General features: G+C 38.9%; 1 protein-coding gene across 1 annotated transcript in view; it reads left to right on the forward strand.

Moving 5' to 3' along the window:
• Window positions 1-20,121, forward strand: part of KAT6A (lysine acetyltransferase 6A) — a 52,844-nt gene that overhangs the window by 24,288 nt on the left and 8,435 nt on the right. Inside the window, exons 5-17 of the mRNA XM_069800860.1 lie at window positions 226-341; window positions 602-683; window positions 1,465-1,600; window positions 3,317-3,627; window positions 4,831-4,949; window positions 8,109-8,224; window positions 10,474-10,615; window positions 11,056-11,217; window positions 12,189-12,282; window positions 13,623-13,854; window positions 14,996-15,206; window positions 16,229-16,921; window positions 17,737-18,052. Of these exons, the coding sequence (XP_069656961.1) occupies window positions 226-341; window positions 602-683; window positions 1,465-1,600; window positions 3,317-3,627; window positions 4,831-4,949; window positions 8,109-8,224; window positions 10,474-10,615; window positions 11,056-11,217; window positions 12,189-12,282; window positions 13,623-13,854; window positions 14,996-15,206; window positions 16,229-16,921; window positions 17,737-18,052 (2,730 nt within the window). The remainder of the gene's footprint in view (window positions 1-225; window positions 342-601; window positions 684-1,464; window positions 1,601-3,316; window positions 3,628-4,830; window positions 4,950-8,108; window positions 8,225-10,473; window positions 10,616-11,055; window positions 11,218-12,188; window positions 12,283-13,622; window positions 13,855-14,995; window positions 15,207-16,228; window positions 16,922-17,736; window positions 18,053-20,121) is intronic.

Here is a 20,121-nt window from a genome sequence, read left to right on the forward strand (position 1 = left end):
TATCTTGGTGTTCTTTTGTATGTGGGTCTGCCACTTGCTATCCTAGGGTATTGGTTTTGTGTTATAAGTAGATAAGAATAGGAGCACCTAAAAATAGGAGTATCTGGAAAACCAAAATTCTGCATGGGAATATGTAATTGATAAAGTAATCTCTCTGTGAGCTATCTGTGAGCATTAACAGCAGTGGAATAGTTTTACTGGTATAATTTTCTCCTTTTTCTGTAGGTCATCCGTCCTGTTTGAAGTTCTCTCCGGAGTTGACGGTTCGAGTGAAAGCCTTGCGATGGCAGTGCATTGAGTGCAAAACATGCAGTTCCTGTCGAGATCAGGGCAAAAATGCTGTGAGTACAGTGCAGTATGGACTGAATGAAGAGGATATCCGTCTTGTGGATGTTCTGTTAAACTACAAAATAAAATAATTCTAGAGTCAAGTATTTGCAGCTTTTGTTTGAGACTGGTAGTCTTTCTGAGACCTGTGAAATACCATGATATGTCTATAGCTGAAAACTATGTGCGTGTTCTCTGAGAATGTGACAAATTAATGGAGGGCTTGATGCTGATGCACATCTGAAGAGAGATTAACTTTATCTGTCTTCAACAGGATAACATGCTATTTTGTGACTCATGTGACCGTGGCTTTCACATGGAGTGTTGTGACCCCCCTCTTACCAGGATGCCAAAAGGTGAGGACTTTGTGATGAAAAGGATAATTTAAGATGGTGTTGGAAGAGATCAGTGGGTAGAAAGTGCCTCTGCATATTTGGTCCTCTTTTAGCTACATTTAACTTGTTCTTTACAGCATTGCTTTTCAGATATTAGAAAGTAGAGAAGGGTCAGAGCTTCACATCCAGATTTTCCATGGTCTCCTGCTTCCTGTACATTGCTGTCTGTGAAGGGTTTCCAAGAAAATCTTTTGAGGTTTGAGGGAACAGAAGTGATCCTTGCAGATTAAAATGATCAGCTTCCATTTGAATGAATAGCCTTGTACAAAAGAAAGAGATGGGCTTCTGAGTTTTTGAAGTGATGTCCATTTGGACAGTAGAGAATCCTGGAGTACAACCAAACTTCTGTTTTCTCTCAGAAAGCAGGTTATCTGTGGAATATTCTTCGTTGGTAGTTAGAAGAAAATTTTCCTATAGAAGATAGTTGGAAGTAGTGTAGTCACAAGCAGAATATGGAATAATTAAATGTGTTACTTTTTATGGTTTTCTGATAATGTGCTACGAATTAAAGAGACTTCCTGCATGGTTGTGGGAAGTATATTGGGCATGGGGGTGGAAATTAACTGGACTTGAGTTTAGGTTGCTGGAACATACACATAATTTTTCTTACATGTATATGTGATGACTGGGGCCTTTGGTACTGTTCCTACCCTTTCTGTCAGAAGACCTGGGGCCTGTAATTCTCCTTTCTGTCCGATGTAGATGTCCCTTGCATTCAGTCACGGGGACTTGTGTCTTATAGGTATGTGGATATGTCAAATATGTCGGCCACGGAAGAAAGGAAGAAAACTTCTACACAAGAAGGCAGCGCAGATAAAACGACGCTATGCTAACCCGATAGGACGTCCCAAAAACAGGTTAAAGAGTCAAAATACAACGTAAGTCTCTCTATAAGGAGGAGTAAGGTGTGAGATTGTATAGGGCAGTGGGTATTTCCGAAGTGTCTGGTCTACTCTGTGAGAAGATTTCTCTTACAGTAAAGAGCTTTTCATTATTGTTTAATCCAGAATTTCTGAAGAGTGCTGTGAAAGACTAGAAGTAATCTCAGTGCTTCTTTTTGCCCAGATTTTTGACTCTTTATAATAACTTGCTATTTAGTTTTGAACTATTCCTTACATTCACAGATGAATTTTGCTGTTCATGTCAAGTCTATTTTGCTGGATGGCTGTTTCTTCCAGCATAATTGTTTCATTTTGCATTTCACAAGAACCCTTTCTGATGTTTAGAGAAACTAAGTAATCTACAATAAACCATGTGAGGTTGTTGTTTGACGTATATTTAATCTGACACTGCTGCCAGAAAATATTTGGCCCCTTTCTGCTTCCCTTCTACATGTTTCTGCATTTGTGGAGCACTCTCTTGTTCTGGGACAGATTGTGTGGCCTTGTCATGCGGCAGCCAGTCATCAGGGAATTGGATTTGGGTGGGCAGGAATTCTTTGGATAACTGTTCGGCCAGAGCAATTTCCTTGATTTAAGATTGCTTTGCAGTGCTTGTTGTGATGCAGCACTATTGACTGTGCAGGGGGAAAAAACAATGAAGGAGCGTGTCACAAGAACAACTGTTTTGGGCATCAGGTCAGCTTAAAAAAAAAAAAAAAAGTTGAACTGCCACTTGATTCTAACCAATAGCACCAAAGGATGTGCTGAAAAAAAACCTTACGAAGTTTAACGCTTACAAAAACATAGAGGGAATGTCTCTCTTAAACATCCTATTTTTTTCAGTCTGTGTGATACCTTTGCTTAAAGGGACTCCCTGTATAATTCAGAGGGACAAAAGGAAAGCTATCTATCTGCTGTTGCTGTTTTGTCTCTTAATTTTTATTTCATGATTTACTCATGAATTTTTTTTGCCTTTGTTCCATCATTTCACTTGCAAAATATATCCACAGAATTATGCACAGATGCTTAGTTTGTCATTTTAGGAAAAAGCAGCCTACTTCTATCCTCTGTAGCTGCAAAGATTGTAGCTAAAACCAGTCAGCTTCCTGAAACAGCAGTCGGGTTTAGGGCAATCCCTCTGACAAGTGTTAAATACTCACTTATCTCAATAGAGTTTTAAAATTTCCAGCCTGAAAGATAGCAGCTGGTTGGGAGATCAACACTGTTTTCTGCTAAGATGACCATCAGTGGTATAGGTTCTTAGGTAATGTGCATGTCCTGCATACATTAACTTTCTGTGTAGTTCTTATGACAATTTCCTATCAGTACGAAAATTTAACAAATGACAAATGTAAATGTTTAATGACTGCATAAATTGAAACCTTCCATGCAATGTATTCATTCTGGCTACTGATTTTAAAATTTAATGTTGTATTAAATTTGGTGAAAATCTGTCGTTTAAGCTCAAATTAATTGCACGTAATGTTCAGTGTGGAGTAAAATAGTACAGTACTTCTACTGAGATGTTTAGAATCCTGGTTCCTCTAGGGTACACAGGCTCTTGACTACTCCTTTATGATTAAATTCTGCAGTTCATGTTTAGCTTCCGTGTGATTGATAAATAAGTAGGGAAGGTGATAGTCCACTTTTCAACCCAAAACAAACCACCTTACCAAGTCAACTCACTGTATCTTTCCTCTTCTCATTCTTTAGATCAAAAGGCCCTTTCAGCAAAGTTCGAACTGGCCCTGGTCGGGGTCGGAAGCGTAAGATCGCTCTGTCCAGCCAGTCAGCATCATCAGAAGGATACCTGGAGCAGACAGATGTCTTGGACTTCTGCAGAGATGGCAGCACCACCTTGAAGTTTAACAAGAAAACCAAAGGGCTTATAGATGGCCTTACTAAATTCTTCACTCCCTCCCCTGATGGACGAAAAGCTCGAGGGGAAGTGGTAGACTATTCTCAGCAGTATAGGATCAGGAAGAAGGGTACCAGGAAATCTAGCACTTCAGAATGGCCCACAGGTAAAGATTTTTCACCCTGCCAATGTAAGTATCCTGTACACCAAGAAAATGTTCAAAGGCTAGGATGTTGGAAGTGACTAGAATTGTTAGAGACTGGAAACTTTGAGCTGAAAGTTAACACTCAAATGCAGTTAACTTTGGTGCATTGAGGTGGAGTACCAGTTGGAAAAAGGCAGTGATTCTAGAGACCTTTGCATCTTTATAGATGATGGCAAGGTGTGATGAGGTGTGATTACTGTGAGGTAAAATGCCCTTTGGTAACCAGGGGCTTGCAGATAGCCCTAGGAAATGTGCTACGTAATGTCACATTTGAAAGAAGTAACATAGGGAATGGTTAATGAAAATTAAGAACAGCAAGGTAGAAGTATGAAATGGGAAACAGATAATTAAAACTAGCCTGACAGACCCATGAGTTTCTGATCTATGGTATAGGCTTGCGTGCAAATGTTTCTTAATCTTCTCAGGCATAGAGGAGCCTGCTTCCTGCAGTTTGGCACCTTCTTGCTGGAGAGCATCCCTTCTTTTGAATGCAGTTCTGCTTTCTTTGTTTTCTTTTCTAGCTTAAGACATTAATCTGTGACTGGACCTTGCTTCAATCTCTGTATTCAGATCTTTACAGTCTTGTTGAATAGTTTCATAGCTTGAATTGTTCCTAAGCAAGCCATGGAAAATATTCCACAATAACATACAAGGTTTACAGCTTTAGAATAGTTAATGTGCATTAGCCTGGCTGGTGCTGGAAAAACAATAATGTATCTTAATGCTTTGGGGTTGAGGTGAAGTGTCTTGTGGGTTTTGTTTGCTTTTTTTTGTGGAAGGGGTGTTTCTTGGGTGATGAACATAAGTGTCCTGGTGTTGGTTGCACTAGATATGGCATTTAAATAGTTGTGATCCTTGTTTGTGAGAAACAGGCATAGTGGTATGCCATTTATCCAAAACTGTCTCATTGTTACAAATGCCTCTATGATAATATGAATGTCTTAAGTGGTGAGTTTTGGACCTGGTTAATATATGACAATACTTCTTACATGGTCACAAATCCAGAACTGGTTCTTCCGCTGTGGTCCTAAATCTGAATAGAAAATCCCATCAAAAAAACTTGGCATGGTGTCTGAATACAGCCAGATTATGTTTGTCACTGCACTAAAAAGCAAGTACTTCTTTGTAAATGTAGGTGAAGACAATTTTCTCTCTCATTTACAGACAATCAGGATGGCTGGGATGGAAAACAGGAAAATGAGGAGCGTTTTTTTGGGAGCCAGGATGTCTTAACTGAAAAAGACATGGAGTTGTTTAGAGATATTCAGGAACAAGCACTGCAGGTAAAGTTAAATTTTCAATGTCTGGCAGTAAGTACCAAATCTGTAAAAGAAATTTAAACAAACCCAAAAAACCCACCCCAACCCAACAGAAAACAACAAGAAGAAATATAGACTCCAGATGAGTCAGTCTGTCATATAAGCTAATGTGCTTGGTTTCTTCTGCTTGAGAGTGATGGGGAACTGACCTCAAGAGAACTGAGGGATAATATTAAAGTGAGCATAAGAGCATAAGAGGTTAAGGTGGGCATCTAAAAAGCCTTGAGGGCTGTGGCTTTAAATAGCTGGTAAAACATGTGAACTGTTAAAACAGTAAAATATGGGACTCCTTGCTAGCAGCATGGGTTACACAGGGCCTCTGGCTAACTAAACCACTCTTTTTCTAGGTATTTTAACTCCTTATGGAACAAGACAGGGCATTGCTGTGTGTCTGTATGCACATGTATGTGCAGATATACCTGTGTGTAATGTGTGTGCATCTACCTGTACATTTCAATAACTTGAATGATCTTATGACTTAACTCCTTCTGAAGCCAAAGGTATCAATTGAATTTATGCAGTGACTTCCCTGAACAGTGCTTCACTAAGTATCACTGTCCTTTTAAACTTATCCAGGTATTTGACTTCTGTTTGTTTACCTATGATTCTGTCATAGCCTGGTTTAATTCCACTATACTAAATATAGTCTCTGTACCAAAAGAGTTAATGAACAATGAATTGTGATAAGACTGAACTACACTATGTGTGTGATAAAGTAGACTAAGATGAAGTGCAGTTAACTTTTATTGAGGTGCAAATACAACACTACTGTATAACACTGCTTATTTCAAGCTTTGTTACAGGATTGATTTTAACAAAACTCAGCGTGTGCATCCTTGAGCAAATCGCACATAAGACTACGGCTTGTGACCGTAATTATGTTTTAGAAAAATAACTGAAGATCTGAAATAAAATCAATGGAAATATACCCAGAATAGAGAAAATATTAATCTCCAAACATCTGCTTAGAAAAAGGAGCAAGTTTTGGAGACATTTCCCCCTTCCCTGTGTGGGGAAAATGTTTCTTGTGGATTAAATACTTTAAGGTGGCTAGTTGGTTGGTTTTGGTGAGGAAGGGGCTGACCAGAGTTGTGATGCAGCTGATACAGGGACCTTATGCATGTACACTGAGCTAACTGCCTCACCAAAGAAAATAGAAATAGAGTGATGTGTTAAAGGCTTTTGAGTGAGCTGAGGAAAAGATACTGCATATTAAACGTTCAAGAAGTCATTCAGAGCTATCTGCAGCTAGCATAGAGGCTGAAGCAGTAGTCTGCTATTGAAGGCTTTCTTCTAATGACTGTAATGTGTAAACAGGTGTATGGGAGCTGGGTCTTTGCATTTGTGTTGGGCGTTCATTTGGAAGAGGGGTTTGTTGCTGAAAAGAAGGCCCAGGTGCAGGACTCGTTGCAGGTGCATGTTACTCTGTTTTCCTTAAGACTTGTCAGATGCCTGTGATAATTGTGTTTGTTATTGACCTATTGTACTGGGTAATAATAGGGATTCCTTTGAAACTACAGTGCAGGAAATGCTTAACTGGAGATTATCATAGGTATAAAGAGCTGCCTTCATAAACTGCTCTTTTGGTGGTTTGTTCTGCCAAGGAGTGAAATTCTTGTGTTGTGTGCAACCTTGTATCGGTTACCAAAAATGCAGAGCTTGTGCTTTCCTTTCCTCATGGAATCCTCACAAATCGCAAAAGCTTTTAGCACCCAAGATAGTGGTTATTTAATAGTATTGTCTTAATTCTTTTTCTTAAATACTAGGAAGTTTGTTCTTGCTAAATCTGGCTTTTGAGTTGAAGTAAGATAAATTGACTCTCTTTTCTAGTTTCTGTCCTAGTAGGTAGCCTAAGATGAAAGGAGAACCCTAAGGAATAAATCTGTAAACTGATGGGGAAAAAAAAAAAAAAATTACGTGGTTGTAGATCTTATGCAAGTAGTAAGCTCTAAGACATTATTTGGCTGACTACTGAAATACTCTGTTCATCATCTGAGTAAGAATAGAAGGAAACATGAATCAGTTACTGATGGCTCTATTTGGAGCTCTTGGATTAAATATTTTCATAGGAGATTACTGTCCTTTTTCATCTAGATAGAGCTCCTTAAGATGTGTATGCATAGGACTAGATTCTGTGGTGACTTCTGCCTACAGCAGTCCCACTTAGGAAACTTAGAAAAATGTTAATTTTGAATGTTAGCCTTTCAAACCCTAAACCATTGTCCTGGGTATAGCCGTTTCATTCTGCTAGCGTAAATCTGCATATAGGTAATTCACTGGTACTCTTCACATTAGTTTCTGACCTCCTGCATGAAACATGGTCTCTATTTATTAATAGCTTTGCAGTCCAGGTGGTTCATATGATAATGCAAGACCAGTGGGAATATTTGGATTTTTAATTGTGAGTGACAGTCTGTTGAGAGAAAATCTTCATGAATTGACAAAACATTTGTTTTCTTTGAAAGCAGAACATTTAGTTCCCTTATTTTTAGTTCCCATAAAATATACAGTTACTATCAGAGAGACAAGGGTAATAAAGGTTGTATAAGTAATTTTAAAATACTATATTTTCTTTTTTTTTTTTCTTCTAATAAATAATTTGAGGTTTTTCTTTCAGTCTTCTGTACTCATGATGATAAGCAGCTAGCTGTACCCTGAATATTGTTTTGGTAGATACTATATTCCCAGTGGTACATATAGTCTCGGAGCTGGGAAGACACTGATGTGTTATGTTAGATACTTGAATATTCTAGGTCTTAACCTTAGGAGCAGTTTATGTGTCTGTTCTTCGCTATTGAAATAACAAGAAAGGAAATAGCAATGGGACTGAAAAAAGATTATATTAAATTTCGCATTTAAAACTACGACATACAACAGTGTGAAAGGCAGTGGAGGTACGTGGTATGACAGTACTTACTAATTCTTCCTTTTTATGAATCACATGCTTGCTTGAAGTGTGACTGGTACTGGTTTTTAGTGTCAGAAAGCAACATCTGCATCTTCCTATTTCTCTGTGAGTTCAAGTAGGATGGATTGTGTAGCTAAGAATGTTTAAATTTATTTCAGCTTAGAAGTGTTTCACTTTGTAAATTCACGAAATTTTTTTTTTTTCCCCTTGCATAGAAAGTAGGGGTGACTGGGCCTCCTGATCCACAAGTCCGATGCCCTTCTGTCATTGAATTTGGCAAGTATGAAATTCAGACCTGGTACTCCTCCCCATATCCACAGGAATACTCGAGGTATGACTGAACATTCTTCTCCTTTGTTCTGCTTCAGTGTTTATGGGAAAGCTGTACTCCAGCAGGCGTAGAAATCTTAAGAAGATTCTATCTGAATGTAGGACAGAAGCAAAGTACACATAATTGAGATACTTTTCATGGTAGTTAATAGATATCTTAAGGTCTTTTTAGGCTGAGTCAAAAAGTTGATAAGCTCTCTGCAACAACCTGCATATGCTGTGAGCACTCGAACTGCCACAGGAATATATGATTAGATGGATTCCCAAAGAACTGACATATTCCACGCTCTAAGGAGGGAGCAGCCTCAGCTAAATGACCTGGTACTGGGCTGTTATTAAGCATGTAAGTCATTAGAGTTTCTGACTCAGAGTACATTGGTTCTTTATGTGTGGTATCACAGAATGGTTTGGGTTGGAATGGACTTTTAAAGACTATCTAGTCCAACCCCCCTGCCATGGGCAGGGACATCTTTCACTAGACGAGGTTGCTCATAACCCCATCCAGCCTGACCTTGGAACGCTTCCAGTCATGGGGCATCTGCAATTTCTCTGGGCAAACTGTTCCCAGTGTCTGACCACCCTTATTGTAAAAAATGTCTTCCTTCTGTCCAATCTAAATCTACCCTCTTTCAGTTTAAAACCATTGCCCCTTGTCCCATCACTATAGGCCCTGGTAAAAAGTCTCTTGGTCTTTCTTTTGAGCCCCCTTTATATATTGAAAGGCTGTAATAAGGTCTCCCTGGAACCTTCTCTTCTCCAGGCTGAGCAACCCCAACTCTCTCAGCCTTTCCTCATAGAAGAAGTGTTTCAGCCCTTGGATCATTTTTGAGGCCATCCTCTGGACTCATTCTAACAGGTCTGTGTCTTGTACTGAGGACCCCAGAGCTGGACGCAGTACTCCAGGTGGGGTCTCACAAGAGTGGAGTAGAGGGGGAGAATCGCCTCCCTCAACCTACTGGCCACACTTCTCTGGATGCAGCCCAGGATATGATTGGCTGTCTGGGCTGCAAGCACACGTTGCTGGCTCATGTCCAGTTTTTTATCCACCAGTACGTCCAGGTCTTTCTCCACAGGGCTGCTCTCAATCCATTCATCCCTCAGTCTGTACTGATACTGGGGATTGCCCTGACCCAGGTGCAGGACCTTAGACTTTGCCTTCTTGAACTTCACGAGGTTCGCATGGGCCCACTCCTCCAGCCTGTCAAGGTCCCTCTGGATGCCATCCCTTCCCTCCAGCGAATCAACTGCAGCAGTCCTCATGATGAAAAAATAATAAATTTGTTTAGGGACTAGGATGTTAACTGTCTGTTAAGTGATTGTATTAGAAATGGCTGTATGCTATCTATGGGAGTTGAAAGAGAAAAATAAATAGAAATTTCACAGCAATTACTTTGATGTATTATTTTTATGCTGTATGTAGTTCAACACAGCTAAAGAAGAAATGTTTAATGTTACACATTTTGGCATCTGAGAGATTGTTCTGCTGTGATGCATGTATAGTTGTTTTGATGTTCTCTTGCTTAGGAACTTTGCAAACTCTCTAAACTGCAAACTCTCTGAACTTTAACTTGAATCAGAAACAGGAACAACTTCTAAGGGCCATAGCTAGAGAGAGAAAATTAAATAAAATTCTTTATTCTACCATTTAATAAGAACATGTTGTTTGTCATGAGGAATTATTCTAGCTGTACTAAAGGCATCGAAGGTAACTGAAAATAGTGTTCCTGCCAAAGCTAGAGTATGTAAATGGAGTTAAATCACAACAATATTGGGACACTTGCATTCAATTTGTTCATGTCAATATAGTGTGTAAAATGGTTTTAAAGCAAACAGATAGATGGTGCTGTGACCCATTGCTTAGGGGTACATACAGCTGTCTTGTTACACGGAGGGAAGGGAGAGAATAGGAACTATTTATCTGATCCATCCTAGTGTTACTAGTGCAAAACTGTGGGAGTTTTTTGTTATTTTTTTCTAGGATTTTAATCGATGCATGTATTTCTTCTGACATAACTTAGTAATGTAAAAGTAATTATGCAGGGCATTAAGTACATTTTTTTTTTAATATGTATTCGTTCTAGAATAAGTGCCATGACTTTAAGTATGGTAAGGTGGTTTTGGCCTGATTAGCACATACAGAAGGTCAGTATATACTGAGTTTGTTTCTGAGCTCTTTTTCTGCACGAGTGAGGAAGTTTGTACAAAAGTCTGTATCGTCAGTCTTTGATCTTTCTTTATCTTTGCTTACAGGCTACCCAAGTTGTACCTTTGTGAATTCTGTCTAAAGTATATGAAAAGCAGAACTATTCTCCAACAGCATATGAAAAAATGTGGCTGGTTTCATCCTCCAGCCAATGAAATTTACAGAAAAAACAACATTTCAGTCTTTGAGGTAAGTTAGAAAACTAAGCCACTCACTTTTATCTATGAAGTAGGGTCTTCAGCACCCAATCATATGATAAATTTTCCATAGCCCTGAAGATCTTCATTCTTGAAGCATTCAGTTGCTAAGAGTGAAGAACTACAAGCAAGCAGTGGGAGCCAACCTCATGTATACATTATTCATCCATAAAACATGTGAGAAGGCTTGCTTTGTAAAAATGCTTTTTCATTTTAGGAGAATGAATTTTAAGTTTTCTCAAGCTAATGAATGTAATAGTGACTTGGCCATGGCCTTTATGCTGTGGAAGTTTTAAGTCCTTTGAGAGACTACCTGCGACAGAGAAGTCTTCCTCTCATGTTGGACATTTCAAAAATACAGGGATACCCAGATGAAGCATGTCCTTGCATGACAGCAAATGGAGTGACAAAACTTTTCCTCTTTTCTCTAAGGTTGATGGCAATGTCAGCACTATCTACTGCCAGAATTTGTGCTTGTTAGCCAAACTCTTCCTGGACCATAAGACTCTCTATTACGATGTGGAGCCATTTCTTTTCTATGTGCTGACACAGAATGATGTCAAGGGCTGTCACCTTGTTGGCTACTTTTCCAAGGCAAGTATTTGAGTACTTCAGACTTGGAACTGCATTTGGTATGGTGAGAAATGCTGGTTCAGAGTCTTTAAATTGTTATTTGGGCCCTTGCATTTTATCTAATACATTATGCAATACAGGTATAGACTTCTGTTGCAACCACATTTTATTTATGTTACTTTTGGAGGCCACCAACTACACCAACTAATTAAAACCAACTTTCCTCATAATGTTGAATAGCATATATTCTCTAAGGAACTTGTACTACAGCTAGTAGCTAAAAAAAACCTCAGCTCTTCAAGTGATTTCCTACTCTTGGTGGTGATGGGTAGTACTGTTTGTGAGATAAATATTGTTACCAAGTAGTTCTATCTCATCTTTCCTTCTGTAAATATATGGTGTTCCAAACAAGTTTGGCAATTTTGCACCTCATTTCAAACCTTTTATTTTTTTGATGGAACAGGGCCAAGATTTCAGATAAGCATTTCTTAAGAATTACTAAATTAAGATTACTAAGTAATAGTTTACTTATTTTGAAATAGCTTTAATTGAAGCCTTTTCTTTCAGTCTTCAGGACAGCAGGTTTGAGATTGGATTTCAGTATGTTGTGATTATAACATTTAAAGATTCACTGGAATACTGCAATCTTTTTCAGTGAATTTAGCTGCCTTCAGATTTGTGCTTTGAACTTTATCTGCTATGCAGTCCATGTTCTTTATTGTATCTAAGCAAAAGATGGTAGTTATGTCAAGGTTTCATTCTTTTTTTTTTCTGACCTGAAAGGATGGTAATAGTTTTAATATTATATTCTCTCTTTTAAAGTCTTTCCTTGGCTCATGTACATTGTTCCTAAGAAACTTTGATTGTGGCTTTCTGTCTCAGTTTTTGCTATAGAAGTAATTAGGGACTTGTACCGAACAACTTCTACTATTTCTCACTGGTCTTGTTTTTGGTTTTGGTTTTTTTTTAATATGCTGCTTTTTTTCCAACAGGAAAAACACTGCCAACAGAAGTACAATGTTTCCTGTATAATGATTCTTCCACAATACCAGCGTAAGGGCTATGGCAGGTTCCTAATTGACTTCAGTAAGGAACTTTTTTTTCACTTTTTTTTAGTCTTTGTCTTTTCATATTTTAAAGAAAGGCTTAACTGTTGAATAGGATATTTTTCAAATTAAAAAACATCTCGGGACAAAGGATTCTAAAGCTCACAAAATCATCTGAACTTCACAATTTACTCTTATTGTTGGAAGGCTTCAATTCTAAAGACAAATTGATCATTTTTCCCCTAATCCTCACATTTCCTGTGTAAGCAACTTAACAGTGGCAGCTATAGGCATGTGTCAGTGTAGTGTTTTTAGCAGACGCTTACCTTGTGCACATAGTTCTTTCTACAGAAAGCCAACCCTAAAACTGCACAGTCTGTTGAAACCTTCAGCATCTTGATTAAGTGAATGAGTGTCTTAAGCAGATGGTAGTCATAGTTATGTTTTAATTTAGCTTTGAGAGCAACAAAACCAGACATACTTAGGCTCTGAATACTCAAACAATTCTCAGACTCATACATGGATCTCAGCAAGTTCACAGGGCAACTTGCTACTGTAACTATATCTCTCATTATGCTGAGTGCAATCTAATATAGCCCTCCTTGTGGACATGCTAATTTTGGAGTTAATGTCCAGAGGAAAAAACCCTACTGGTATAATTATATTAGAATGATTTTGCTGGTAAATATCCTTGTGTAGATAAGTTGTTATTCTGGAAATATTGGTGAATCAAAGGAACTTAATGATGTATCTTGAGAAATCAAGAAATTTGGGCTATATTAGAGCAGCAGTGAGAAGACACATTTGTCAGCTGGTTCCCCCTCCCCACTTTGTCATACTGGGGAGGATATAACCTCTTGGTCTGTATTGAATGTGTGCAGTGTATCATAGTCTTAAATTAATTAAGTCTCTGCAGATAGAGCTCAGTACTCTCCAGTATGGCCCTGAAGTTTGACAGTAGAGAATTTTCAATAAAGTTGTTTGCTCTATTAGTCTTAAATGCCTAAAATATGTTTTCCCTCTGTCATCTTCAGAATTGCTATTGCAGTTGGAAGACACTCAGCAGATTGTGTACTTCAGGCATAGTATAGTTTCTAGGTAGGCGACTGCTGCCATCTCGTGGCATTGCCCATAGCCAAAGTCTGATGGCAGTGTAGAAAAAAAATAGAAATCTCACACTCTTTATCATTGAGTAACAGGAGTTTAAACAACAGCAAAAAAAAAATCAGCCAGACCACTCAGTGTATCCTTCAAAATTATAATCAAAATCTTATAGGCAGCATTCAGCTACTTTCTGGAAAAATGCCTTTGTAGAAGTTGGGGTGGAAGCAGAAGCTATATATGCTAATTTTTTGACATTTTTTTCATGTATATCTTTAGGCTATTTGCTTTCAAAGCGTGAGGGTCAAGCAGGATCACCAGAGAAGCCTCTGTCAGACCTTGGGCGCCTCTCATATATGGCTTATTGGAAAAGTGTAATATTGGAGTGCCTTTATCATCAGCGTGACAAGCAATTAAGCATCAAGAAATTGAGTAAGCTGACTGGAATCTGCCCTCAAGATATCACTTCCACTCTACATCACCTACGAATGCTTGACTTCCGTAGTGATCAGTGAGTACAGGAGTCCTATTGTATTTCCAAAGAGCTTCAGATGTATTTAAATGAAATTTAATGGTGTTTGGAGACAAGTTACATCTAATAAGCTTGATTTTACTTAAGACTTCAATGTCCAAATACTGGCTGTAGAGATTTATGATGCTCACGTGCAATGCAAGAACTGTTCAGTGCCAAAGCTGGTTCAGATTTCCAGCTATGTAGCCCTGCATCTGTGGAACTTCTAAGTAATTTGCAGCTGTGAGAGAAAGCAAGCTGGTCTCTTGGCCATGTTCTCTTGGGGTCCCTCAGCATAATCAGTCTAACATACTCACAAAACAGAACAAAGAACAGCAACTTCCCTTCTCTAGAGGGAAATCTATTCCATTTTCCAGTCACTGAGCAGACAGTTGTTTCCCCCCTTTTCTCTTGGCCTCAAAGATGCCATTAACTGTGTGGATTAACATGGGATGCTTGAACAGTGGGATAGATCACTGGGAGAAATGAGGTATGTGGATATAGAATAGAGGTAGTCTGCTTGCCCAGCTGAGTGTACAAGTCAAGTGAAATACTGGGAATTATTCTTGATTTAGAACATAGCAGTTTTGGGAGTGGGGTTGTATTCTGTTGTGTTTCGTGTTAAACTTGGAACTTATTTGGAAAACTTGGAAGTTATTTGAGAACAGTTTTATGTCCTCGTTTCACAGTATACTTTAATCAGTGATATTATTCCCAGCCCCCCCCGAATAAAATCCACTCTGGTAGTGGGACTGTAACTTTTTTAGCAGTCCTTTTTTTACCATTCAGTATCTTTCACCTCGTGTTGCCAGCTCCCCAGATGGCATATCTGTTGTCCATTTAACACATAATAAAAGTGATACTCTGTAGCTGAACATTACCCATGGAAGGACAATGGCTTCACCATTAACAAGTGGAAAGAATTTAGCAGCATTTTCTCAGTTTTGAGATGCTTTCTCTGGTAGTCTGACAGTACTGCAAATTGTACAATTTTAATGACTTTTCTGTCCTCTCTGAAGTTATTCATGGCAGCACTGATTGAGAGTACAGATTTTTCTGTAATATCTTATATCTGTTTCACATGACAACATGTACAGTATGTATGTAGCCTGTTGTTGATCAGAGTGTTATTACTGTTTAGATTTGTGATCATTCGTCGGGAGAAACTTATCCAGGAACATATGGCAAAGCTTAGAACTAACGTCCGACCTATAGATGTGGATGCAGAATGTCTGCGTTGGACACCTGTTATAGTTTCCAACTCAGTTGTCTCTGAAGATGAAGAAGAAGAGACAGAGGATGGGGAAAATGAAGAGCAACAACAGCAGAAAGAAAAGGATCCAGAGACCAGTGTAAGAGTGAATCTGTTACTTCTGTGTGGCATACAGTTTACACTCGGTGCTTTTGCAGGCAATGCTAACAAGATTTCAAATGCCAAGCTTGGGTGTTTGGCATAATCATAAAAAGCAATGCAGTCATGATTAGTTATGTATCTTTATAGTTTCAGATTAGAAACTAAGGAAAACATTGAGGCATAGCCTAGAGAAAGGTTAAAGGCTGTCTCTGAAAAGAATAAAAAGGCTCTTTCTGCCCTTAATGATTTTTGCAGCATGTTTTGGGGCAGGGGGTAGGGAGGTGCTGAAAAAACAACAATAACAAAAAAACCACAAACCAAACAAAAAACCTGCCTCCCACTCTCAAGCAACCTGATCTGTCATCAAATTATTGACATGGATTTGGGTTTGAAGGACCCAGTATTTCTGTAAGTGACAAATAGTATAAATGGAAATGAATCAACAAAAACTTATAACATTTGTCACCAAAGGCTTTTGCTGTGTACTTTTGCAAAACCACTAATAGCTTTAGAATTACTGCCCACAGAGCAGTGAAGGTTTCTGAAATCTAGGCTGCTGTCCTTGAAGGGTTGCACTCTCACATCAGGTGATGAGCACTGACTAGAATACTAAGAGGCAAATTAACGTGCTGTTACTGTATTTACATTAAACTAATTGTGCATTTTAATGCAAAAATGGCTTCAAGTTTGTGTCACTTTTTTCTTGAAAAATACACAAATACTGTGTTTGAAGGTAGCAAGATAATGTTTGCATTCCAGCAGGCCACTGGATGGCTGCTGCTGACTGAAGTCACTTGTTGGGAAGCTAATTGAGGTACATTATCACCTGGGAGGAAAGGAGTAGCAGTTAGCACTATTAGAACCTCAGAAAGGTCAATTCTTTTCTTCTCAGATTCCCAGAAGTCATTCTTGTTCAACTTTTCTGACTTCTTGCTCAAAAGCTTTTGTGGAATTGAATGCCGAATAGACATGCATGCTTAAATAGGAAGTGTAAAATCTATTTGTTTGTATTTAAATCAGATGGTAAAATCTGTGTCATGGGAGAAGAAGGAGCAAGAGCCTTACTCACCTACAGAGAGTGAAAAAAAGCCAGACATTGTTGCTCCAGCCAATTCTGCACGGCCAAACAAGCACATTTTTCCCCTGGATAGTCTTCCAGCAAACAGTCAGCCATCACGAAGAGGTCGATGGAACCGCAAGGGCAAAAAACTTCGGGAGCCGTTTTGTGAGAAGGAGCCAGTATTACCCATGGAGGACAAAACAGCAGTTCCCAGTGGGCGATGCAGTGAATGTGAGGAGAAATCAGCAGCCTCACGAGGCCGGTGCAGTGACTGTGAGGAGAAGTCAGCGGCCTTGCAAGGAAGATGTGATGAATGTGAGGAGAAGTCTCCAGCCCCAAGAGGCCGGTATGCTGAAGATGAGGAAAAATCTGCAGTTTCCCAGGGACAGTATGGCAAAGGTGAAAAATCTGCAATTCCCCGTCGGCGGTACAGTGAAGGTATGGAAAGGTGGAGAGGGCAGTTGAAAAAGAACACAGAGCCACTGAAGTGTAGATTCCCGGAGGACTGCGACAGATTACCCCGCCGCTACAGTGATAGTGACAGGGCACTTCTGAGGTGTTTCAGTGAGAGTAGTGAAGAGGAAGATGATGAGCCTGTGAGTCCTCGATCAAGCTCTCCACCTGTTCTCACCAAGCCAACATTAAAACGAAAGGTGTGTGCCTTATTTCTTGTTGTCTCTGACTATATCATGCAGTCTATTTTGTCAGTATGTTGGTGCTTTCTGAAGGATTGTGCAATTGGTAATACATGAGGTATGTATTAAGCATACAGGTAGCACCTGCTCAGTGTTCCAGAACTCTGTCTGGAGGGTGCTTTCTGCTACCTTTTTGTAGTGGTGGTTTTTATTGAATCAGAGGTAGGGTTTTTTTTAATTCTAACTTCTGCCTTGTACTTCTGATTTTTCCACCTTGGTTATTAAAGATTTACTCAATCATGCAAAATAGAAACAGATATGGCCCTACTTTTAAAAGAAGCTTGCAAAACACAAATGCTGTCTAAACAACTAAAATCACAGCATAAAGTCTTTGGAATGATTTACCACGGAGATGTGAATTCTGTTAACATGACCAAGAAAATCCTCTCTTCATGGGGTGCTGCACTGAAAAGTTCTCTTCTATATCATCTTTGTAGCTTATTCTAAACTATTCACATCTATATTGTAGTGTCTCTGAACTTTCAGCTGTTATGGATGGGCTGTTAGCTTCAGCTGTTTAAATGTTTTATACTATTACACAAACATCAATTTAGCAGTCTTCATGGAAGTTGGTCATCTTGCATTGTATTTGACATCTGTCTAACTGAAGGCAGGTTTCAGTCAGTATTTCTAGTGAAGTCTGTATTCCAGAAGGGAGCCCTTTAGTCCCACTGGGACTGTTGAACTCTGCTGTTCATGTTTTCTGTTTATCAGTGTTTTATTTCTACTGCATGTGATAAAATGTCTTCTATTCTCCCACCTTCCATTTTCAGAAACCAATTCTTCATCGGAAGAGGCGAGTCCGCAAGCGTAAGCACCACAACAGCAGCGTTGTCACTGAAACAATCTCGGAGACCACAGAAGTGCTGGATGAACCATTTGAGGACTCAGACTCTGAACGACCAATGCCCCGATTAGAGCCTACATTTGAGATTGAGGAGGAGGAAGAGGAGGAGGAGGATGAAGAAGAGGAGAATGAACTTTTGCCCAGTGGATACTTTCGGCACTTAGCCCCACCAGACACACTCAGGCATAGACCCTCTTCTAAGAGGAAGTCCAAAGATGAGGAGGAGTCTGATGACACTAATGGTATGTTTGGTGGTATGCTGTTGAAAGTTTGATACAGATAGTGTGTCAGTGAGTGTCAGAAATATACTAGCCCATGATGGAACAAGCTGCTTACCTTGTCTTGTAACTTCTAGCCAAAATGTAAGGTTAGGCATAACTTACCAGTCAAACCAGCCTCAAACATTCCCAAGTCTTATGAAAATGTGGTGCATGCTTTTAACTATCTTACTAGCAATGACCTGATCACAGGGTGTCCTTTTTGATTCAGCTTTCCTAGTGGAATTGGTATCTGTGATTGTGGAAAAACCTATGCAGCAGGGTCACTTACAGAAACAAAACAGAAATGAATCGGAGAGCCCTCAGTTTTCTGTAACAAAGTAATAAATTGTCTCTTTCGAGATCTAGTTCTTCATCACATTGCATGTCCTGCCTCTCAGCTTCTCATATGTCCTTAAAGTTCTCTGAACCTTCAGTTCATAAAATAAAATTGTTTGGTTGGAACTGATTACTTAGAGTGTACTGACAATTCAAAAAAACCCATCTGTCATTCAGATCCTTCATTAGTAATCTTCATTACGGCTGTTATATGTTCTGTTCTTTTGATGGTCTACACAGCGCAAGGCAGTCAGCCAAATAAAAACGAAAAACTGTGTGAAAGAGAAGTGTGGTGCCGTTATCCCACAATAAAAAATAGTTACTGGAACGAACTCATTAATTTATGGCTTTCAACTAGCCTGTGGTTAGCAGAGCAGAATTTTTCTTTAGAAGTTCTTAAATACTGAAAGCATCAATATGATTATAGCTATGTATACAATCCATTTAGCATCAGTTACCCTGAAATCCTTATAGCAGCATACAACTATGTAAATTTAGTGCAAACACGTGTTGATGCAGCATTAAGTTTGCTTAGTGGGAATATATGCACAGTCAGCTTATACCATTGTTTTATTAATTCTATTGTGATCAGATTCGTCATGAAATACATTTTTGTGGTACTCCAGCACCATTAATAAGACTATATAGTTGGGAGAAGATCTGTTAGATAACTGGTTTTCAGTCTTTTTCATTTGTGCTCTTCTGAATGTTTTCTGGTGGAGACGCAGATCCCCTTAGAGATTCCACACACATACGTTGCTTTATAAAATACATCAGTGATTTTTAACCATCTTTTACAAACTACATATAGTCCATAGAGTACCCAGGGATCAGAAGCGGTATTTGGAAAGCCACTGTTTTAACTCACACTTGTTATATACTACAACAATCAGTTTCTCACTCACCTACTTTATAAATACTTTACTTTCTTACTTGCCACTTGTAATTTAGTGCTTTCTGTTCCCTTGTGTCACTTCTGTTGCCTTTTTTTTTCCTGAACTTCTGCGAATTTGTCAGAACTTCTGAAGTAATAAAGTAGTAAGCACACTATTTTAGGGTATTGCTGCTCCTGACATCAAACGGTATCTGTTGGCTGCTTATGCCTTTAATGCAGGTGCCTTTGCATATACATAGTAAAACTGTAATGATCTTAAAGAAAATGCAATGTACTTTCAATTACCTAAACATGTTAGCCCACAGGGATAAGCAATCATCATAAATAGCTGGCCTTTTTTGATAAAAAATTAAGCTGGGTGGAGGGGGGCAGCACTGCCTTATGACAATTCAGAAATATGGTATTGCAGTCATTAATATTGGGTTCAGATTTAGACTGTTTTAATCATAACTGTGTTAGGAATGTTTATAGGAAGCTTAGATTTTTTGGAAGTTTTCCCATCACTACAGAAACCTACTTGTCATTTCTTTTTTTTTAAACTTTCTGACTAAGGGTGGGTTTGGTTAGATTTTTTCCCTGAGAACTTAATCTCTAGCTAAGGCAATGCATTGAAAGTGTTTTATGATTTCCCTGAAATGTAACATTGCAATCTCTTAAACTTGGTCTCTGATGAGAATTTGAACTGGTTCTGATTGCTGTCAGGGCTACAATGACAATGGGTAGTGTGGTGTGGTGATTTGAGGCCAGTATTTTTTATTAAGCGTTAGGCATTCTGGAAGACAGAGTGTGTTCTGTGGTATAGAAAACAAATAAAGCTTGT

This window comes from Haliaeetus albicilla, chromosome 13 (assembly GCF_947461875.1).
Source record: "Haliaeetus albicilla chromosome 13, bHalAlb1.1, whole genome shotgun sequence".
Taxonomy (NCBI): domain Eukaryota; kingdom Metazoa; phylum Chordata; class Aves; order Accipitriformes; family Accipitridae; genus Haliaeetus; species Haliaeetus albicilla.